Source organism: Conger conger, chromosome 3 (genome assembly GCF_963514075.1).
Source record: "Conger conger chromosome 3, fConCon1.1, whole genome shotgun sequence".
NCBI lineage: Eukaryota > Metazoa > Chordata > Actinopteri > Anguilliformes > Congridae > Conger > Conger conger.
This window is the reverse complement of record NC_083762.1, coordinates 24,377,970-24,402,746: the sequence shown is the minus strand read 5'-3', so window position 1 is coordinate 24,402,746 and position 24,777 is coordinate 24,377,970. Positions and strand designations below refer to the sequence as shown.

The 24,777-nt window shown below is 41.3% G+C and overlaps 1 protein-coding gene across 3 annotated transcripts in view; it reads right to left on the bottom strand.

Annotated features, from left to right (window-relative positions):
* The window catches only part of gria3b (glutamate receptor, ionotropic, AMPA 3b), a 126,811-nt gene that overhangs the window by 12,890 nt on the left and 89,144 nt on the right, over positions 1-24,777 (bottom strand). For all 3 annotated transcript variants that reach the window (XM_061233553.1, XM_061233551.1, XM_061233552.1), the window contains exons 7-12: positions 23,619-23,786; positions 23,195-23,299; positions 21,222-21,329; positions 18,899-19,105; positions 15,274-15,647; positions 11,673-11,871 (exon numbers count right to left, since the gene is read on the bottom strand). In XM_061233553.1, coding sequence (XP_061089537.1) covers positions 11,673-11,871; positions 15,274-15,647; positions 18,899-19,105; positions 21,222-21,329; positions 23,195-23,299; positions 23,619-23,786 — 1,161 coding nt within the window. The remainder of the gene's footprint in view (positions 1-11,672; positions 11,872-15,273; positions 15,648-18,898; positions 19,106-21,221; positions 21,330-23,194; positions 23,300-23,618; positions 23,787-24,777) is intronic.

Below are 24,777 nucleotides of genomic sequence, written 5' to 3'. Positions count from 1 at the left end.
AAGGGTGTATACGTTGGATTACTGGGTCCATTGCCAACTGCCAATAGGCTCTGGGTTTAGTCTGACTGCAGGTGCTACACGGTACTATTTGTTTTCATGGCAGAAGCCCTCAAGCAAGGTGGCTTTCATTGCTTACATTTTTTTAAGTGTATATCCATTTATACAGCTAAATGGTTCCTGGGACGATCAGAAACGAGAATCTTGGACATTGGGTACAAAGGCAATTTCTTATCCCAACCTTCTTGTTACGTTCATATTTCCCACAAGTTGGACACCTGAGAGTAAAAATGGCCCAGAGAACTCACTGGCTAAGGGACGTCTCCCCTCAGTCAATTCATTCAAAAACTCCTCTTCTGATTGGGAAGTAAGTGTGTCGTTTGATGTTATATCTGTACAGCTTCTGAGAGGGTCTCATTGGGGAGACTAAACTGGTGTTAATCTGGCTCCTACTCTGTAGTCCTCCCCACCCCCAAAGTCCATAATATAAGGACCAGTAGACCCCTCTGAAGTAGGGCAGCGCTGCTTTCAACTCCAAGTACACAGAGAGCTTCAGTCAGAAATTAACATTTTGATGGATTTTTTTTCTGAAACTTGGAGAAGATGCTAATATTAGCCGCAAAATCATTCTCCTTGTAGAGAAAAAGGCAGAGAGAAAAGCAGACTCCAAGTGGCCTCTCTGCAGCAGATTAGCTTTGACTAGCTTCAAGAGCTTTTCACATGGCGTCTCCCAGTCACTGCTCAACACAATTTTGATTTGTGCATTATCACGCATGAATTGTAAAAAATATTTAATTTTCCTGTGGCGATTGAAGAATTCGGTCTATCCTTCATACTTCTATTTTAGGCACCAGAAACACTTCCAAAGTGGCCTCCATTGCTGGATGCATGACCAGGATTAGATGGGGGCAGGAAACCAGTGGAATTTCCAGTGGAAGCATATATATAAATTCATGAGTAACTTACTGTTTACCACCCTGTCTTAATTTAATTTTTAAGACTTACTGTCATAATATTTATTATTATTTCCAGCTTCTGTTAACAAATGCTTATAATGTGTATAATCTAATGATTGCTAGTTTGAATCCAGGGTATAACAGTGATGTCTATCCCAGGAGTACAATGCTAAACCAGGATTGCTCCTGTAAAATATACCGCGGTACATTTGTATGCATATACAGTCTGCTATGCTAAGAAAACGTGGATAGGAGATATAATACAAAAGCAAAGTGACTTATTAAAACAACGTTCCTAGGATATTCCTTATGGATGCCTCTAAATATTAATCTTTATAATCCAGTATTTACAATAATTAGTTGATATGTGAGGCATATTTCCTCATTGTACAAAGTCACACAGTGCCTATTATCCATTAAATACTCTGTGCCTCCTTTCCAAACCCTCTGTGCATAAAGATTTATGAATGCAATATTATTCACATGGATTATGAGCTATAGAGAATGATAGATGATCTGTAATTTACATTTGATCATTTTTGCACACAAATACGAGTAGCTGAACTGAATTTTACCACTGAGAGTTGAGTGGTTAATAACCAAATACATCTGCTTGGATGTACGTGCTCCAATAAAATCTTAGCAACCGTCAGTCACAACCAATCAGGAGCTATGAGACAATCCAGTGGGCTGAATAGAGTGTTAAATAAAGTGTTTTGTTACACATGATTCAGCACAATAAATGTAAATTGTTTTTGTCTATAATTTGAATTAAAGCTGATCAGAGCTTGTTTAAAACTTGTATTTTTATCACTGCATGCTGAATAATTATTGAGAAGGACACAGGTATGAAGGATTATTTTGCAGGGAGCAGGATCTATTGGCTAAATGAGCAGAAATGAATGGATTTAAGAATTGATTACTCCTGACAGAAATTGCGCTGCCTCAGTGCTTTATAAAGTCAATACCGCAAGCCGGCAGGAGCCCTGCGGCTCCCCCACACCCACAATCCACAAAATACAAATACAAAAAATCTGCTGCCATCATTTCTTATGGAGGATCCCGCAGAACTCATCAAGAACCCTCAGCTCCACAGAAAAGACCTCTGCACCCATAACTACAGATACCTCCAGAACAGATAGTAGCCATGTCAAGCTGGTTTTAAAATAATAAACCTTAACATCTATTACCTGTTGGCTTAAAAATGTTCTATGTTCTATGCATGACTGTTTCATTTGCAAGTGATTTTAAGATAAGACATAAAAATAAAATAAAAAGATTTTAGTAAATATGTTGTTTATAGGGCACTAAATACATGTGTGATGTTTTACACAAAAATACAGTATAAAAGTATGAAAAAAAGCTAAATATAAAAGGTTGTATTTGCATGGAGCCCACTCACTTTTATATCTTTGAAGCTCAATATCTCAAAACCACTCAGAACGCAGATAGAACCGAGGCATAATACCAAGGTCAATCGCTAAAGCAGAACAGCTGTAGTACAGTCCATTGCAACTGTACATGGCGGTACTACGGCGGAGGGGAAATAGATGCTATACCGCAGTCACTTAGCAAAGCGGGCTTTGTGGGGAGTCCCAATTTGTCACAGTTATCCAGTGTTGTGGCTGTCCTGAGAAGAGACACGGAGAGAGGGAGAGTGAGAGGATCTGGAGAGCGCTTGTATTGATCTGCGCAGTGTCTCGCGGTGCGATGATGATAAATGCTTGTGAGTCTAATGAGTCGCCGTCCCCCCTCCCTCTCCGCTCTTTGTGTTTGATTGTGCGGGGGCGGGGGCGGGTGCACTTGCATACCTTTATGCGTATGTGTGTATACGTGTACATGCATTCTAGTGTCTAATGTACGTGTAAATCCTTGTGTGGGCCAGTGTGTCAGCGTGTTTACGTACACATATGGTGTGTGTACACACGTATAGATGTGTGTGTGTGTGTGTGTTTTTTTTTGGGGGGGGGGGGGGGGGGGGGACTGTCTCTGGAAGCATCAATCCCTTTGCCAAAACACACTGTCGGTTCGCTAATGGCCTCTGCAAACACACCACTACGGCACACGTGTCAAAGCTGTGATATACTACACGGCAATAACTATGATGAGTGGAATGTAGGCAACTGGCAAAAGACAAAGTTTACTGCACCATTTCCCCCGGCTCACGGCCCTGACAGCCCATATCACTTTGTGTGGATGAGGCTCTATTTTGCCTTCATCTCTTTATCTCCCATAACCATTAGCACAAGTGAACCCATACATACGAGCCGACTGCAAACATGTAATAAGCAGTGAAACGCAATGGACAGTAGAGCCGGAACGAGCGAGGTGTAATCACGCCACTTCACCTGTGGAGTGTTATTTTCGTGCGCTCGCAGTCCTCCATGCGCTCCCACAGCTCTGACTCAGCCGCAGATTGTGAGTGGGTGAGTGGCCCTCGAGCATCCACTTTACAGGACAGGTTTCTGTATTTCTCTCAAAGCGATGGCTAATCTGTCCTTCTTGTGTTTAGCAACTGCACCGATAGGCTGTGCTGCACAACCAGGTGATGGCTCATTGGTATTACAATGGCAGGGGGAGGGACAAGGGCAGTCTAAGCCAATCATATACCAGGTCTGCCCATTCAAAAAGATTCTGAAATCAAATAACACTGAAATGTAATCGGTTTTTGGAGACTAGGTGGAGCAACCTTTTGTTTTATACATTGTTCAAGAAATCATATGGACAGGGGTGGCACTGGCAGCATATTCATTGTTCCAGTTAACATTCCACTCACCACAATGGCTCTTGCACAAAATACAAAATAATAAAACGAAGTGATCCAATGAGTTGACACTGAAAGCCTGTTACTGCATAGAGCAACATGCAGGGCATACACATTTTCATTCTGAACAGAATGACTATTGTTTACTCAGTGAATATTTTGAATGCGTTTGTGTCCTGATAGTGAATCATAAAAATGGATATCAGTAGCAACACTAACGTACCATGCATAAAAATAAATGCAGATAACTGCTGGGTCCCATATGCCAAGAACTACCAAAGACCTCTGCTCAAGATATCTTCAAATTGTCCTGGACATGCTAATGAAGTTCTGTTCTGTTAACGTGTTTCTCACTAAATGTACGTGAGAAAGCAGGCTTCACAGAAACTGCCCTCTCCATACTCACACATTCAACTCCCAGTCCATATAAATGACCCTGTTTCCTTTGCCTCCTCATTGTTTAAACAAGAAAAGTTGCATTTGTGCTTTCTTCACTCCCTCCGTAAATTGAAATAGGCATATCCCCCAAACCCATCACAGTCTGCGTTTACCTTGGGGATAAATATGCATGCGCCCTGTTTACCGTTTGCAGTCTCGATCTTGGTCAAGCTGATTCAAAGTTGCAACTTGGTCAGACTTTCGCACTGAATACAAACACGCTCAGAATACCAATACATGGGCAGCCGGCCGCAGTACATGAATCCATTAAACTCCCCTCTCTTTGTCAATTCAGCTGTTCTGAGGTTAGACAAGGCCTTCAGAAGAGACCGCTTGCATTTGCAGTGTATTTCTGTTCCAGAACAACCTGTCAGTGCTTTTGTCAGACATCCTGTTTTTGCACAGAGGGTCTTATCTTTATTGTAAAAGGCTTCTTCATACCATTTTGCCAAAACTAACTGACAATGCCTTCCATCCTAAAAATATATATTTTTGTTTGCATTCAAATCTATGATTGTGAGACAATCGACAGGACTAGAAATCTATTATATTTAATAATGGAAATACTCATTGAGAGAAAATTCAGCCAATTGTTTATTCACCTTGGTTGTGTATTAACCCCTGAAGTATTGCCCCTTTTCTTAACACAAGCTTGAAAACGACATACCCAAAATAAAATGGTTACAATTCTTGAACCCTTTTGAATACTGGCATAATTATGTTCTCTTCTGATAGGTAACCCATTGGGGTTTATTTTCCAAGAGTCAGAATTACTCTAGATATTACTTAAACAATGTTATAAAAGCCCAAACACAGTGAAACAGAAAGCTTTTCTGTTTTTGAGTGGATACAGATTACTGTGGCTGTGGCTGATGCAGTTTGAAACACAATGGAGCCACAGCCACAACAAATAAGACAATATTTTGTTATTTACTGCAAGGCTAACAAACTATACACCATTGGAAATGTAACGTCATAATCTAAAATATATCAGTCATTTCTTCAATAACATGCACATAGCTGGTTAATTGCAGGACAAGTTATGCAACTTATGCTGTAATTGATTGTGCATGGGTAGGGAGAACATCTATACTTAGCAATTGCAGTACGGCTACTGGTCAGAGAGGCTCATACATGAACTCACTGTGTTCTAGAGTGCCTATACAAAATGTAGGATAATGCATTTTAATACAGTAGATAGTACTTTTGTATAACTTTGCAACAGCAAAACAAACAAAAATGATAATTCCTCCAGAGAAATTCTAAGCAATGGACATTTTATTGTTTCTCTGAGTTAGCACGTTTTTAGAATGAGAAACCACTTGATTCACTGGACCTTTGCTGTGAAAAACAAAGGCCCAACTGACATTACCATATTTCCTGTAGTATGTGGATTTCCAATGTGCAGAGAATCCATGGCACCCACATATTACAAAAAAAGGTACTTTGTTGCTAAAGTAATGGCATTTTAATATAGGTTACACAGGTGGAACCATGAGTTTTAATGCTTTCAAGCAGTATATCCTGTTACCAAAGTCATTGAAAATTGTGATGTGGAAAAAGGAATCAATGCAAAAAAACCCGCACACCAACCAATCCCGGTTAATTGCTATTCCTGCTGATGATGACATAACCGGAGAACAGGTAACCATCAGTAAGAATGATAGACCATTGTATACTATGTCACTGTGTCTTTCTAAAGATTATTCCTAAATAATCACATTGGCCCATCATATTAGCTTTGCAATGCTACAGTAAAAGTGACTTTCTTTGACTAATGAAATGGTTGCCAGACACTATTCCCCTAAAAAGAAGTGGATTAACATGTAAAGAAGAAAGTCACTTCGGTTAAACCCTTAAGTGGATTTAACTTCACATGAGGTTAATGCAAAATTTTAATTGAAGATTTAAACTGCACACATTACTGCAAAATGTAATAAGCCTGATTTATCAAGGATTCTTCTTTTTAAAAGAAAGATCCAAAAGTCAAAGGTAAACAAGAGAAGGTGAGACATTTGACAGTAAGAAAAACAGGCCCTCTGTTCTGAGCAAGCCTTCATGTAAACTGCCTTCTACTAATCCCCATTTACCATCCTAAAGGTCACACTGCTCAAACTATCACTGAGCCAAGAAAAGAATGCTGTCGTCTCATATGCATATTCACCAACTGTTTATGGATATATTCTTTCATTTCGCAGACAAAGAACCGCATCGTGAATATAGCCGTTTATAACGGTCTCTTGCGTGCATTTGCTGTCAAAAAAAAAAAAAGATTTCCATCTGCTTGCTGCTTAATCTCAGTATGACCTTACAATGCCTGGGCATCTACTGACCCAAACAAACACAGGGTGATATACTGTACTGTAGGAACTGTGTAGGCTGTATGTGGGTGGACACAAAAAAACTGTACATTTTCATGATCAAATCATTGGAGCCAGTTAATTTAACATCAACATCTTTTGAATTTTGCTCCTTTGTTTTTCATTAAAAAGGAAAAGTACCATCCTGAAAAGCTGAAAACTGAAGCGGAGTTAGTGCTTCTGTGAGTAAGGTGCACCCATATGGTCAGCCATGGGCTCCCTGTGTTCCCAAGTATAGACACTGACTTAGGCCTAATTCATGAAGAACAGAGTTTAATGAATGTTGACAAGTTACACTGTGTATCATCTGCATTAAAAACATATAATATATACAGTATGTATATATACACTCAGTGAGCACTTCATGAGGTATTTATTAGACTTATTTCTTATTTTTTATTCTGCTGTTGTATCCACTTTTTCATGTGTTGTGAGTTCAGAGACGCTCTTCTGCCTACCACTGTTGTACTGTGTGGTTATCTCAGCAGTTTCTGAGATACTCAAATCACCCTGTCTGGCACCAACAATTATTCCTTGGTCACAGTAACTTAGATCACATTCTTTCCTTATTCTGACATTTGGTCTGAACAACGGCTGAACCTCTTGACCGCATCTGCATGCTTTTATGCACATGATTGGCTAATTAAATATTTGCATTAACAAGCTGGTGCACAGGTCTACCTAATAAATTGCTCACTGAATGTATATTAAAATCAGAGTTGATGTTGAAATGCATTGCATCTTGTTATGTGTGGACTCACTTTCACCATGTGTGACAGGCTAGCTCCTTCCCTGGCTGAGAGTAGGTTTTTTTCCCTCGTACTTTCACGCTCCTGCACATTCTGGCTGATACTGCGTATTTACTGCGCATATATTTTTATATGTTATTCAACTCCTCCAGTGAACGCACACAGGTAAGAGAAGACCGAGCGGAGGGCGCTCTTTTGATCCCTCCGTGGAGGTGGGGTGACAGATGTGGAAGCACAGCCTGCGTTTCTATCGCGGAAGAGATCTGTCAGCTGGGCCGGGGCAGGGAAAGGCACGGGGGAGTTGGGCTGACGAGGAGCTGTCACTCCGGACGGCTGTGGGGTGAAGGACAGAGACGGTGACCGCACTGATTTAACGCAGGTCGGCGAGAGGCACTGAGAGCTGCCTTTGTGAAAGACTGCACTGTCACGCAGAAACCGTACAAAATGCTGCCGCCAGCCCTTTAAATGCCAGCAGTATGATCCTTCTACGCATAAGCTTCGGCAAGCCTGAAATCCAAAGATTACTCATTATGTCACAGCCAAGGTTTATACTTTGCCTTTAAGAATGATTTTGAAGGCTACATTTTAGGAGGCAGATGAGTGGATGAAGTCTGTCTTGTGATCCGTATCTAAGCCTGAAGAGGGGTTGCTCATGTGCTCACCACTTCTAAATTACATTAATGTGCTATGACAGGTGAACGCTCACAGTAAATTGAATTCATATACTGGGTCATATTAAATAGCTCATTTTTATAGCAGCACTGTGTACCCTAGTGCAGTGTTTCCTAGCAGTGTTCCCTGGCAACTGAGGTCTTCAAACAGCCTCTTGATTTTTCAGTTCTTTACACACAAACACACACAAAAAGAACAAGTGTTTTAAGTTGGCTGAAAATAATTAACACATTCCACAGTCCAAATGTGTTCCAGAGCCATTTTGACTGGGACCAACAATATGGTTTGAGATATTATCATTTCTGCTTGAAGGAGTCAAATTTATGAGCACTTCACTGTTGTTTCAGGCAACACATATTGACAACTCAATTGTGTGAAGTAGGTTTAGGTATGAGATGCTATAATGTTCAGAGTTTCATCAAATCTATGTCAGTTATTGCATATCTTGTGAAAAACAGATTCCATATGTCAGCGGTATAGAACTGGTTAAAACATTTAATATGTTTAACATTGTCAAACCCTCTAATTTGTACCATTATCTATTATCACCATTTTAAAAAGCAGATGTGTTGACTCATTCTGTATCTCTGCTGTCAACATCTGACATCTAAACTGCCGCTCCGTTCGCGGCGTCTGAAGTGCTGTCGTTCCACGAGACTTCACGCCCTGTGCTCCATCACTAATTTCATATGTCAGTGCGTGCGCGAAGGAGTGTTAAATCTCCACCGAATGAGACCAGAACCCGCCATGTGGAAAAGCAGGCGGCCATATGTGTGAGCACAGCGGCGGCAGCTGTGTTCTGGCGTGGGGCTTCCTCTGACACAATGGGAAACATCCCTATGCTATTCAAGCATATATCCAGACAGCAGGAGAAGGCTCACTTACCTGAACCAAATGCAGAATGGGCAATTACAGAACCTGAGAGCGCTACGCATTACAATGACTCGCATCCAAATGATCGTTCAGAATTAAAGAAACGTGGATATTTTCACCGTGCACTACAAACAGGAGGATACATGCAAATTATAAAAGGGTACTTTTATTTAGTGTCAAAACATAGAAATGGAGATTGAATATGGAATATAAGCGTAATATCCAAATTTGTTTTTTAGGCTGGACACAAACAATTTTCCCAACCGATCACAACAGCCCATAATCCTCTCAAAGACTCACACTGTAAAGCACTACAGAAACAGCGATAATATTTAATCATGATAATGCCAAAGATTAGGACATATTTCACTTAAGAAGACAAACACGATCCCTGATTTCAACATTCCAGCTGCTTTATGGCATACAGGTCTAATTAAAGTGGAATTTCTTTCCCGAAGAACAGATTTAGAATAGAACTTGAACCCCTATTAATCAGTATTTTTTTCCTCCTCGTCAGCCATCTACAGTTTTAATTAAAAGTCCCCTGGAATAGCAGCTCGCTCATGTCATTTCCAATTTGAAGGCTGAGAGTGTAACTAGGACACTCATTATGTTGTATATTTGAAATTTGCAAGTCCCTAACCTCCTCCCAATTACCTCTGCAGCAAACCTTTGACTACACAGGAAAACAGTGCATGTCAGCCAGCCAAACAAATCATTAATTGACATTTCAAATTCATCAGGAACAGCTGCGACTGAGGCTTTTTAAAAATTAATTTTGCACATCACCTGCAGTGACTCATTTCTATCCAAGTTTGATGTCCTTCAGACACAACATCCAGGGTTAAACTGTCCTAGAATATGAAGACTTGGGGCAATACTCGTACATTGACCAGTAGAGTGACCGCTCTAGGAAGACAGACGTATTTATTAATTGCAATGCCTGTCCCTCTGCAATGAACACACTGCTTTCGGCTGTGACCTACAGGATGAATTCTCAAAAGGTTCAATTTATCAGGCCTCATCCATTCATATAATTATGCTTTGTTTGCGAAAGGAAGATGGCAAGCTTTGAGGAAAACTTCCTTTCAGTCACTCAGAGACACTTACTCACCCACATCATTATCCCTATTGCACAGCCTCATTACATCAGGATTTCACACCTTACGTTCTCAAGGCGGTGAACGTTCACGGCGAACTATGTTTGCAGCAAACAGTTACTGTTGAATGATTTTAAATTAACATTCCATTTAGTTCACCACTGACGCATTTTGAATACAAATGAATGCGACTTAGATCTAACAATGCCAGCTAGCTGATTCGTTGCTTACCTGTGATGTATTTTTTAGGGTAAGACCAAATATTACATTAACTAAAGTAAAATATTACTTTAGTTAAATTTAGCTAACCTTTTCAAATTGTTAGCTAACTTTAACTAAAGTTTGTGGAATAAAAGTTTGAATACGTTTGCGAACGTTAGGTAATGTTTACCATCTTGAACGCAGCTCAGGTGCACATGTTTTACATACGCATGCCACTGATCTGGCACCTTCATTTATGTTAGTGCTTTGCAAGAAAACTTTGTCCACAGCCATGCAGGATGCACAGGGATCAAAGAAGACCCAAGTCTCTCCATGCATTTGACCCAGCACAATACAGACAAAGCACCTACATAGTCTTCTGCTCCTGTTAAAGGTTATGTGTGCTGATTTGCATGCCTCTGCTATTCCAGCTTCTCGCTGGTATTTTAGTAGCTTTCTGACACATGAAATGGAATGGTAATTTTTCAAATGCTTCTTGTCCTCATTTTATTGCCCAAATTAGAAAGCCCAATTGTGAATTTAGGCCCGCTCCTTTGTCCTCTGACAGTGTAGAAGGGCACGCACTAGCACACATGTCCTCTGAATTGCTTTCAGCCAGCTGCCATGTCATTACATTACATGCCCCAGTCCACCAGCTGGAGCAACCCGATGACCGGCATGTTAGCCAGAGGAGCTGCCATTTCGCAATGATGTGGGCGACACCCTGGCAACATCAACCCTCCTTCCTGTTCCCAGTGCCACATTGACCAATTAAGTCACCCTTTGAGATGCCATTGAACGTGTGATGGACAGGCAGCAGCATAGGACTGAGATGGACACTGATGGTACACATTAAATGCTCATTTTTAGAGAACTTTGATTAAAGGCTAGAGGTAAATTCTAACCTACAACAAGTGAATTACAAGGCTAAGGGTTACTTGCAGAGGACCACTTATTGTGGTACAGTCAAACAGTTCTCCAAAGTAAAGGTAAAATAATGCAAAATATCCCATTACTATCCCATTATTGTTCCTTGCTTCCAACATTGGTGACTACATGTCTCCCTCCTGCACCCCCCCACCCCCCCCCCCACCCCTCCTAAGCCCCTGCTCTCCGGATTTGATTCCTTATCATGGGGTGCATCGCTGCACTAAGCTGGATGAGCCTGGGAGCAGCGTGAAAAGGTTTGGTTTAACATTTATCAACTCGGATGCTAGGAATATGCATGGTTCAAACACAAAGAAGTAAACCACAATCATTCCATTCTGCACATGCATAAAAGATACAAAATGCACTTTTTGCATCAAAAGGCTGTCAAAAGAAAAAATTGCATCCAGGAAAAGTGCCCAGTTAGAATGAATCAAAGATTTCAAAATCTTCCCTTTAAAGGCCATATGCCTATTATCTGGTTGGCTTGTCCAACAGAACCATTTCCCTGGATTCCATCCTAAATTACAACTTTCGCTCTTTCTAAATATGCATGTGAAGAGATAACCATTCTGTAAAGCTCTCCTGATTATTCACAGAATGGTTGTTTAGGCACAAGAGAAGCTGGCACTCACTCTAAAGAACTCTTTGGTGGAGCCTGAGTCCAAGGTTCCGTAGGCGATCTCGGTTTGCTTGGCAAGATCCTCAGCGCTCTCGATGGGCGAGACCATTCTTTCCACAGTCAGGAAGGCTGCCAGGTTAGCCGTGTAGGATGAGATGATGATGAGAGTGAAGAACCACCAGACACCTCCCACTATTCTCCCTGACAAGGACCTGGGAGAAGCATTGGGGGGGGGGGGGGGGAGCAGTGAGATGAAGAGAGCTGCATTAACACTGATGTCGTACAGCACAGCACAGAGGAGCAATTAGCACCAGTGTTCAATCCTCAGGCCACATATGATGCTGTTCAATAGAGCAATCAATGAGCATTTAACAGGCCTGGCGACAGGCAATGCAGCTGCACTGTGATACTGATTGTTAGACTTTGCTTTAACTCTACGTGTGAGTGCATCAAAACGGGTGGTGTCCTCACAATTCTCTCATTTTGTGCGTCTGGGATGAATACTTTTAAAAATCTGTTTTAGTCTTTAGTCTGTCAAATAAGTGACAATTCTTATTAGTTTCCTTTTCAATGATTACTTTTATTTCTGCTGCAGATACATAGCCCAATGAAACTGGTCTACTTTGAAGATTGAATTGCAGGTGAAATATATTTTAAAATGTTATTCCACCGCCAGTGAATAGCAGTTACAAATTACATTTCTACATAGCAGATCAAGAAAGACAGTGAGCAAACCAATTTGTTAGCAATGTCAGCACGTTGACATTGCTAGACTTGATAGTAAATTACATTTATTACATCGCTAGTGAGCAAGAAAGATTGAAATTTTGCAGGTTGTAAAAGAGGTAAAAAAGGTATGAAATAATAAATTTTATATTCTCTGAATAGGGACTGGGATAGATTAATTTCCAGTATTAAAATCAGTGGAATATTTGCATACGGTCCATGACATTTACATGATGTTCTGGGATTAACATTTTTTCAAGGTTTTTTAAGAACTGTCACTGTTTAATTTGGAAAGCAACACCCCCAAGAAAATTACACCCAGAGCTTTTTCAGCTCCAGACCTGGCTCACACAAAAATCACTCTGAAACTAGGATATACTTCCAACACTATTTCTCAGTACTTTCCTGTGAAACATAACCAAGCAGTAGGTACAAAATTCTCACGAGTACTTCTGACAGGTCAGAAAGTTATAATATTCAAGAAAATAAAGGCTAGTTTTAAAGCCTTTGAAAGATTAAAAATATCTTATAGAGCATCTCTTTCTAGTAAAGGGGATATGCTTTCAGTGCATAATCGGCAATTAGCTTTGGGACCAAAGTTCACAGTTGGATTGGACTTTTGACTCCAGCCCTTGACTCAATAGTCATGGGTCCCACTGGTCATATGTTATTGAAGGAATATATTGGCTTAAACCTTTTTTAATTGTTTGTTTCATTGTTGAGATTAAAAATAGCTGGTCTTTTATTGCAACTTAACACTGAAAACGTTCCATATGCATTGTTTTTGCTAGGTGCTAATGGAAATAAGAACAAAGCAAGGGAAGCAATTTTAAGGTGCTAACAAATGACCTAAGGTAATTTGTTCTTTAGTTTTCCTTTTGCAAACGCCTGTGAAAATCACAGCAATTGTTCATTTCTGGATTGTCCGTTTGCACCTTTGGATGCAATATACATGAATTAAAATCATAACATGGTCATTACCTTATCACGGTATTAAGCGAATAACAGCCTTAAACAGAAACAAACTAAAATGGGAAGTCATCCTCTAGGCTTCAGTGGTCTAAAATAATTTTCATCAGGAAAATAAAGTTGTTTGTTCTGCGTGAAAATAAAAACCAGGAAAAACAATTGGATGTACAAAACAAAAGCTATTTGCTTTGTGGGTACTTGACTCAACAAATCACCTTCCCTGAGGTTCACATTAAAGCATTATTATTAGAGAAACTATTGGCTAGTTTTCCCCAGGTAATAGCCCTGAGTTGTCTTTATTACAAAGCTATTTCACATTTATGGGAGTAAACTTGGATTTGTGGTTTTATGACCCACAAAAGCCGGTTTATCGTTTACTTTAAAACTATCTATTTAACCTTCACTGTTGGAACTTTGTATGACTGCACGATGTATGAATATCTACGCCAATAAGTAAAGCCGGAGCTAAATCTTACAGGTGTCTATCGGTTAAACAATCCTTTACTAATGTGCCTCAGGCCTTTCTTACAAGCCGCTTGGAGAAACAGCTCTCCTCTCTGAGAGCGACTCCCTTCTGAGTGACAGAAATACTCCCTCGGTATATTTTGCACATGCCTATAATTTTCACTGGCTGTAACTGCTTGATGGACCAGACCTGTTGCGTTTGCATGATGAGAAATGAGCAGTCCTGCTGACTGGAACCTCTCGTCCCAGGGCAATGCTGCAGTCACTTATGGAGCCTTCAGGCAAAAAGGGCTCTGAGATGGTCATGGTTCCAGGCCATGCTTGAGGGCTCATCGCTACACTGAAAACCAGTGCTTTATCAGGACATGCCACCTGCAGCCCCAAACGTATAGACTTTGTTGGACATTGTTTTTTCATTACCTACTGTTTTGTCAATCACTATCAATAATGGTGTCTGCAAAAATATTATTCTTGATAATAATAATAATAATTTGTCCAACTGTCCATCCATTATCTAGCCTGATTATTATAGTCAGGGTGCTGGGTCATATCCCAGCATGCACTGGGCGAAAGGCAGAAATACACCCTTGACAAGTAATAATAATAATAATAATAATAATAATAATAATAATAATAATATCAGAGGGACATCATTCCTAGTGGGAACAAACCTGTACACTACAGTACATACACACATACATTTATTTAACAGACACCAAAACCACTTGCCGAGCATAGCAAAATCCAGCAATTATTCACTTCATTCATTTCATCTTTGGATTCATCACCATATTCATGAGCTTCTAATTCATCTAGAGACCTCTCCATGGCTCTGCCAGTGATTACCTCTATGGAAGAGCAGAAAGGAACTTACACAGGAGTGATCTATGACAAACCGAGCCACAAAGGGGCTCTAATTAAGCAGCATCCGCCCGTCTGACAAGAACAATGACTTCTCCTCTCAGGTGTCTGGAAAGCTAGGCAGGACGAGGCCATGATGGTGACAGGGGAACAGATGGAATGAGTGATGAAGCAGCAAAATGAAAGAGGGGATTCAAAAATGACTGTAGTGGGGGATAGATAGAATCATAATGAAGCCACTTGGTTATTTAAGTTGCTCTGATGGAAGTGCACTATTACAATTCAGCTTTTGATCTCCTTCCACCGTAACTGTAGCATATATGCCAATCAAGATGAACATGAAACCAGATAGACAACAGAAAAGATCAGACAAAGGCATTTTCTGGCAGAAAAAAACAACACCGCTCTACATTTCAAGTGGTCTTGGCTATAATGGTTTTAACCAAGTTAAGTTTGGTGAAAATTAGCGTAAAGCGACAAAAATTTGATATGTTGTAGAATGGAGTAGCTGGTCAAAGGTAAGGATAAACAGGGATAAACAGATTGTGATGGTCACGCGAGATTTGCAGACGGAAGCAAGAGACGAAACCAACCTGGGCGAAATATCGCATCCCTGTTGCATGAAGGCCCCCAGGGAGAACCAGAGGCTGTTAAAGATCCCGAAGTCGTTCGGCGGGTCTGGTGGTGTTTGTGGGTCTTTCGCTTCATCGTTGTCGTCCAGGTGCCATTCGTAAGGACTGAAGCGGCTGACCAGAAACAGGACTACACTGACTCCGATGTAGGCGAACACGATGCACATCCAGATTTCGTAGGCCAAGGGGTCCAAGAAGGAGAACACTCCTGGTTTGGACTTCTGTGGCTTCTTGATCATGATTGAGATCCCCAGGCTCATGAAGGGCTTGGAAAAGTCTATAACTTCCTCTCGAACCAGCGTTATAGTCAGTGGTGCTACTGCTATATCTGCCCTCTGGAAACAAGAAATAACATTAATTAAGGCTTCCTATTTGGCATTTTTCATACTTTTCCAAAGATGTTCTGAAACGATAACCTTTACCGAAACATTCATTTCGGAAAAGGTTATTGTTTTGAGGAAGATAATCAAAAAATGTAAAACTTTAAAATTGATAGTTCAGCAGGTTGTATATTGTGCCTGAGAAATATTGTTACATTGGAAGTATGTGTTCCTTACAATGATATTCTGTAGCTGTAATAGTAAATATAACTAATGAGGTTCCATCAATGATGTCAATACACAGAAGTGTCTTCAAGCAGAGAAAAAACTAACAGAAACTGCAATTCACAAACTTTTTGTCAAACTAAAGAAAACACTTGAAAAGTGAAAGAAGAAAACTGCTGCACACTTTGTTTCCAAACATTGATTCATTTAAAGCACCTATTACCTTCAAGCAATTACCTATGGTGTACCAAGATTCAAAACAAGATTCCAGATTTTGTTAGGGGAAAATCAATAAGAACGCAACTCTGACACAATTAAGAGAAGCGTAGACAGAAATGCTATGTTTGGCCTCAGCTTTCATCTTGCTAATCTGTCCGAGGGCATTGGTGGCCAGCAGCAGAAAGGACCCTCATACTCTGCCCCCTTTCATGCAGAACCTGGTTGTTGACTTACACAGCATGTAATAAAACATACACAGAATGTTGAAACTAAAGATACAAGCCCAGCGGAGGACTGCCCCTCTATTGCCGGGATCCTCCCGAGATTTCTGGGAGACATCTCGGCCACAGTTTGAGGGTTATTCTCCCTTCTAGGGAGTTTTTTTTACCTCATCCGCTAGAGGTATCTGGGGACTCAGGGCTGGTATTTCCCCCTTTCTTCTCTTTTGTTACTCTGTAAAGCGTCTTTGTGACAGTCTGAAATGTGCTTTACAAATAAAAGTGGATTGAATTGAATTGAAATGCATGTTACAACATCATAACCTGTGATTCATACACCGTAAAATGTCCACTGTTAAACTCACTAACAATGGGGACCACATTATGACCCAATAGGGACCATATGTACTCTGTAAGTGTTGATGTAGCACTGAATATATCCTCTGTGCTCACCACAATCCCACCCCTCTAAATCTTCCTCAATGTGAAACTAGAGGCTGGAGACTGGTATCATTTTTAATTGGAAACAAACTCTCAGTATGGATGTAAAAAACCAAAACTGCAGGAGAACCCATTACAAAATCTTGATTTCTTTTTACGTCAAAATCAAACGCCACTCTTGCTCCCATAGTCTCAATATAGCATTGCACAATTTGCATATAAATAGCTAATTAAAGGTCTAAATGATTTATTGGTAATGCAGAAAGGTGCCTCAAAGCTCGTACGAGGAATATGAATAATTGGAGATGATCATCTTTCTAACTCTCGATTCTCGGGAGAGAAATATATACATGCAATTTTTTTCCCCACCAATGAAATGCCTGTGATTTAAATTACAGCCTACTAAATGATTACTTTGGAAGCAGAATACAGGCATCTGTCAACAACCCTGTGCTGTTTCTCTGCATCAGGCCACATTCATGCCATAAAATGGCTACTTTATCATTTGCATTACACTTTTCCTGCCAAGCCTCTGAACTCGTTCTCTGTGAACTCAGCCTCTGCATTCTCTCTCTCCCCCTCTTCTTTTTCTTCTTTCACGTCTCTCTCGTGGCATGTTACCAAAGCACGTCCATGCGAGAGAGGAATAATTTGTTTACTTGTGTGTGGAAGAGAAGAAATAAAGAACTGGTATAATTACAGGAAAACGTGACTGCAGCAAATATGTACTGTATACGGTTTAACAAAAGCAAGCCTTTCTCTTCAGACATTCATTCGTGAAGGACACTCATTTCTGGCCTTATATATTGCAGAGCCAAACAATACTCAGACAAAGTGTGCTTTCACAAGGTTAACTTTACTCAGAAAATTCCAAATGAGAAAATAAGAAGTGAAGGGCTGATTGCTGTTTCTACTGCAGCGATACACACACATACCGAATTGTGTGCGTATGGTTTGTGTGTGTGCGTGTGTGTGTGCGTGTTGTTGTGACTGCTTAATCCTGACAAGGTGTTCAAAAAGGCTCAATCGATATTGACTTTAATAAGGCAATAAAGGCCGCTTTCAGACACGACCTTTAAAAAGACAACTAAAATCAAATTAATTTGCTGGTCAAAAGGTCAAAAGCAATAGGCACCATTTCTCCTGCCCGGCTGTGAAAATACAAATTGTGTTTGGAGCCAAGCTGGGCTGGCTGATGGCGGATATTTTTCTCGTTATGGGGCAGGGAGCAGACGGTTCCATTTTGAGGATCATTTTTGACCGTTAGCGCATCAGACCAGGCAATCTCTCCTGCTGATGGTTAAGGAAATTGAACAGATGAGAAAACCAAACCCTCATGCATTTTGGATACGCTGTGCGAGCCACAGCCGCGCAGAGCAGAAACGTGGCAATCATTTCGGTGGACTTCAAGGTGTTTACGGAGACTGAACACTTTCGACAATTTCAACCCCGCACCGTCCCACAACAGAATGTCATTTTCCACTGCACCTTGTCAACATAGAAAAAGAGCCCTCACTGAGTATTTACCAAATTCCAATTTGAATATGTCTTCTCTTAAAGCACCTGTGACAAAGCCACAACTCAGGTGTGCAAGATATCATTTTCAATCTACGGAACATGCTGGCCACTTGATTTCTAAAATTCATGACCTTAGAATTAGATGGTTCTATCTGCATTCTGAGTGGTTTTGACATATTGAGCTTCAGAGATTCCAAAGTGAATGAGACCCAAACGTACACGGCCTTTTAAATTTTGCATTTGCATACTTTTAAACAGTATTTTTGCGTAAAACGTCACATATTTAGTGCCCTATAAGCAACATATTCATGACACTAACTCATTTTTGTCAAAAATGTCAGTTAGAACCTTGTAATTCTCAGGTCTCAAATTAACTAGCTGTTCTCATTTTGTAATGGAGTACTTAACATTTAACACAAAAATGTACCATTTTCATTTCTCTCTTTCACTCGTGTCTCAATTCAAAGGGTCAAATATGGTCAATGTGAAAATGCTGCAGTGTTGCTGCTGCTGATCTACCCAGAGGGACTTCTTTGAACGATATTCCAATCTTCTAGCCATGAATGAAACCGTGCCCCAAAAGACAGAGTAAAACAAAGACCTTGCAGTTTAATGGAGTTAAAAAAGAGTGCAATGAGCACTTACCCCATACACCAGTTCACCAACCATCCCGTTCCAGGTCTTGGTCTCAGGGTCTCTGGCGCCATATTTTCCGTCCATAACAATAGACAGTTTGTATTTGATGCCCACGTGTTTCGCGATCTCAGAAGCTAAATCGACACAGTAGCCTTCATACTTTTCGTTGCCTTCCAGGTGCATGTGGTTTTTCTTGTACATCACGTACGGAGCTTCCTGTTAATCAAACACAGGCCCGTTTATCGTCATGTGTTTAAGAGCTACCCCGACCGCAGAAGATCCAAGCCCCCCCCCCCCCCCCCCCCCCGAAACCATGAGCAGTCCCATGCCAGCATGCTCAGACAACCCACTGCACGACAGCACCCGTCTGGTGAGGGGGGTGAGGTGGGGGGGGACGCCCCACGTCACACGCTACACATCCCCCTTGGGTGCTCTACCTGATTCAAAGACAAATGCAACAAAGTCCCATTGCCACACTGCCCTGCTGAAAAAAACTGCTCAAACTAGGTTGTACAGCTAACAGCTGGTAGCTGGTTGACCAGTTAGACCAGCTCTACACTCAACGTTTTCACCAGCTCAAGCTACGTTTTGAAACAGCTGGTAGCCGGTTGACCAGTTAGACCAGCTCTATACTCAATATGGTTTAACCAGCTGAAGCTATGTTTTGAAACAGCTAGTAGATGGTATTTCAAGCTGGTGGTAGCTAGATTTTACACCAGGGTGCAGAGCCAATAGGAAGGCGTTTTCTGTCCATATTGTGTAGGGACTGAGTAGGAGCTCTTCCACAGATCCATCTCATGTGCTTCAACTTCTGTCATGGGGGGAGGGGGTGGTTGTAGTGGATGTCTGGGTGTTGGAGGGAGGGGGGGTGTTGCATTTGCTTTGTACAGGCCCAGGGAAGACCTTCCATCTCATAAAGTAAATGGCAGTGACTAGAGAGCGGGATTAGGAAATGCCAGAATAATTCTCATCATCGTCAAGCACATTGCATCAATGAGCAGGGAAGCTGCATCATTCCAACTAAAAAAAGTACAAATAATAACAATAATAATAATACAACTCATCATACTCAAAAAAGAAAACTTCTGTAAGGCATACATAATATGCTGGGAAAGTACTGCGTGCTGTTCTCATTTCAAATGCTAGGTGCAGCTCTTCAAAAATGATAACATCACTGTTGCTGAACAAAAGGATCGCTGACAGAGAAGGAGACATGCCCCACAGGAGCCAGGGACAGTTAGGATGCCAGTGGGAAAAGCAATGGTCTGTTTGTTCTGTGCTGAATGTATCCTTTTACTCCTCTGTTCCGCCAACAATCCCAGCTAATTAGCTGTACTCGTGTTACTTCATTGATGGGAATCTAGGAGAGCTTTTGAAAAGCCTCAGATGTGCACATCTGCTCTTAAAGGAACTGTGCAGGCAGAACTGGGTCATCTGCAGCGAACGCCTTGAGTTTTCAAGACACTACGCATTACTTTTCAGTTCATGTTTATAATAAAACTGATACCGTACAGTAGGATGTTTTGTTTTCTGGGCTTGCAGGTGAAATCACAATTATGTTTATTACGCTTGAAGAATGACACATTTACACAAGCCCATTTTTCTTTTAAGAGTATCCATTGAGTGGTGACAGGAGGACAATGTCATTTAACATTTTACCTCTGCTGACACTCCACTCTCCCAACTGACCAATATTGGATATTTTTACACATATGGGATATCAGTGGATATTAGGTATCAGTGACTAAAGGATATCTGACTGGATATCGAATATCAGCACAGAGGTCATACTTCAGAACAGAACTCCTGTTGACAATGCAAAATAGATTTGAGCAAGGAGATGCTGTAGAAACAAGAGACCAAAGTGTCAGGTTTCTCAGCTTATTCAATCCCTCCCGCAAATGCTAGTTATTTTGCTTTGCCTCAGAAAAACCATTGCGCTTTTGTCAGTCGTCACTTGCTTGTTTGATCAATCCCATGTCATTGACCATTTACTTGATGAGGAGACTTGATGTTTACTTACGTATACACGGTATGGTTTTATTTGATGGAGAAAATGGTACCGTTACCGTTACCAAATGCCGTTATTGTGATGTCACTGCTACAACAGGCCACTGAGGTATACAAAATCAAAATGCTTTGTCACCCACACGGATACAGTTAAAACACTCGTGAACCGACTGTTTCAAAGTGTAGTGAGTGGGTGGAAAGCAACACAAAAAGCATTTTTTTTCTACCCGCCCAGGACAGAATGTCTGAGTCTTGGAGTCAACACCTTGACCTTGAGTGGCAGAATTATAGTGACACGTTTAAAACTGCATGGGAAGTGTACCATAATAGTAGTGACCACAATTGTTCGGTTTTCCACTGATGACGACTCATTGGTGACCTGCTGATCCATAATATAAACGAATCTTTCAAATTCGTTCCAGTACCCGATCTGAAAGTGGACAAACACAATCGTTATTATCGACACAATCGACATTTTACTATGTATTTTATGCCATTTAGTCATTTCTTTTTTTCTCTCCTCCTCCCTCAGTGTGGAGGTAGAAATGCGGGGTCAGACCAGGGTGAGGAACAGTCTGTGGAACTGCACTCAGCAGAGCAGCCTTGAACATCTCCCTTCCTCCCCGGTATGCCTTTAAGACATTCGGAGGATGTAGCCAAGGCACTGAACGGTGCCGCGTTCTCCACTGCTGACCTTGCGCATGGACGGGAGGGCTGTTTTAAGTGCCATGAGCCCCTGGCGGTTCTCTCGCGCTGTTTGCAAAAAAATCCCTGCCTCGAGTCATTTTCATCTCTGTGTGCATGATCCCCACTTTTAGCAAGAAGCAGCGGTATGGCACTGCGTGACAACAACTCTTTGATGCTGTTCCTAACTCAGCCTGGCTCCTCCCTGAAAGTAAACAGCCCTTTCAGCGCAATTGTTCTCTCCCTCTCCACCTGGTGTGTGGTGAGTTTTCTGACGCAAAATGGCCGCCGTTGTATCACCCAGCTGGGTGCTACACATTGGTGGCAGTTGAGGCGAGTTTCCCCCTCATCACAGCAAAGTGCTTTGAGCATGAGAAAAGCGATATATAAATGCAAGGAATTATTATATTTTCTATTATTAAATAATACATGTCACTAAACCGTCCTAGCATACTCAAGTTCTGTTTTATACCAACCCATTTCAGGTACACATAGCACGTCCATCCAACACTGCAAGTGGAACATCGACATCAAATATGAATGAAAATATTGAATAATAAAAGACTCTTTTCTTCGAGGCTTTGGTTCTTTTCCAACTCGTGCCCTGTTGGACCCCTTTGCACTCTAGGCAGGACACTAGGCACACATGGGGTACTGGGCCCTTTACCCAGAATGCACTGTGGATCACATCCATCTCACAGAGCCCTGCAGTGGAGAGTGGCGGATCGCTAAGTTGGCATGAGCTGGCGGTGCCTCAGGTGAACAGCGGGAAAACTGCACACCTCATGCATCACAGCTGACAGCAACTGCACCTCCTCCTCACACAATCCTCCACTGAATGGCAATACACGCTGACTGAGAGGCTGGACATTGGGACTGAGATGCTAACTCATAATCCATTACTCTACATACCAGTACTGCCAATGGACAACACACTGACTGAGAGGCTGGACATTGTGACTGAGATGCTAACTCGTAATCCATAACACTGCATAACACAAGTGCCAATGGACAATGCTGTCCAGTCAAATTGAACACATCTACAGGAGAATACTTTTGCAGTAAAATTATAATTAAATTATTTGTGTACTAAAATCTAGCTTTTTTTAGTTGGTTTTTGTAAGGCAAGTGTCCTCAAATTACTCTGTATGACATATTATTTATTTAAAAGTAGATAAATTGTCTAATTAAAAATGAAAAGGAGACTATTCTAGTTTGCAAACAAAGGCGGAGATAGAGCCAAAAGCACAAGCCTGCCTCCTGTACAGATTCCACAGGGAAAAGGGATTGAGCCGTTTCAGTTTCCATGCCGATAATCAGCGGGGCTGTAAGATGGCAGCCGCTCCGTGGAAAACATTTTACAGCGGAAGGCGAATGTGGCTACATCAACAAGCAATTTTCTGTTTTTACAGGGCTAGAGAATCAAAACAAAATCAAATGTGAAGCAGAATAAAAACAGGTAAAATTGTATTTGTTAAGCCTGTCTCTTCAAGGATATGTATTCTGACACAAGGACAGGACAGAGAGTGTTTGCTGTGAGGCCACGGTCAGCTTTTAATTGAAAGGCACTCTTACTCTGGTGCGGACAGTCAACTTCTCTCGCCTGCTTACCTTCCGCGGTCCGCCTGTTTTCATCTCATACACATCCACCGTGTAGTTCGATCTTCGACCAAAGCTGTCAAACTGGATATTCCCTGTCATACCTTGTACTTGGACCTGCCGTGTAGCAACACAGAGAAAAGTAATAACATACACACACACACGCGCACGCGCACACACACGCGAGCACGCACACACATGCACACACACACAGGCACGCACACATACACACGCACGCACACACAGAAAAATAATCTGGGTTTTGTTGTTTGGAACCGTATCAAAATCAATACTGACAATATTAGGGGGACAGGAATTGTGTGAGGTATGTTAGAGGACAGCCTTTGATGTGTTCTGTTAACATTGCAGTGATGCAAAAGGATATGAATTTGTCAGTGTGTATTGGTGTGTGTTGGGGTAGAGCTGTCACTCCTACCATTTTGAGTGCTCGCTCAATGTCGATGCCCTGGCTCCAGGGTACCGCGGGGTTAGCCAGGCAGTCCCCGGCACTGCCACGCCTGGACACGTCCACCCTCTGCCTCCGCAGGTAGCGGAAGGCCTCCGCGATCACCAGGATAGCGTCGTGAGTCAGCGCTGACGTGTACTGAAACAGAGGTCACGGGCAGTTTACATTGTGTCACCTACACGCAGTGTGCTGTGCAGTACACATCTACTTTACATGGAAATACTTTCTTTGTACAAATTTGCTATATAGCTAATATAGGCTTACGGGAAACAAATCTGCTATGAAAATATATTTGCTGCACTAGCAGAAAGGGAAATACTCAATGCGATAGAAGCCAGCTAAAGAAAGGAAGATCCATTAGGTGCTCTACAACCCGGACAGATACATTACACGAGACTCCTTACCCGAATAACTTCACAGGGACTGGCCTGGAATAAGAGACGGTGGAGTACACTAGGCTCAGAGTGATGCACTCTGTTCATTGTGAGGCTAACATTTCAACGTTAAACGACATCTTCCTTATAGTCAAAAAAGATTTTGCATCTTTACATTTAAAAAATATTTGATTTAAATAATTAATTGTACTTCATGCAATTATAGAAGATTATTGAAAGTCTATCGAAAACATCTGATATACTTTGAGGACTGCTATTATAAACATTTGCCAATATAAACATCTGCTCTCTGGATCAAACATTATATACGAACATGCTATAGTTAGAACACTGCATGTACAGCGAAATACTAGTATCTGCTATTTTTTTACTCTGCCAAGCATAACTAAATTCACAGACCCACAGGAACACTTAGATGTGTGTGTGTGTGTGTGTGTGTGTGTGCGTGCGCGTGTGCATGTGTGTGCGTGTGCATGCGTGTGTGGATTTATACAGTAATAATAATTACCTCTGGAGCAGCAGACATTAAGAAGATAATTCCACAGAAAAAGAGACTTCAATTAGTGGATAAACGGATAAAAGAAAGATAAACCATGCCATTAGAAAGAAGATTTTAAGCTCTTTTAAGACCGAACGAAATACCTAAATTGTGTCTACGCTTCAGGCTTTGATTTGTATTATCCAAAATAAACAGTCTGTTTGCATGCATATTAATGCGGAATACTGCAAAACAA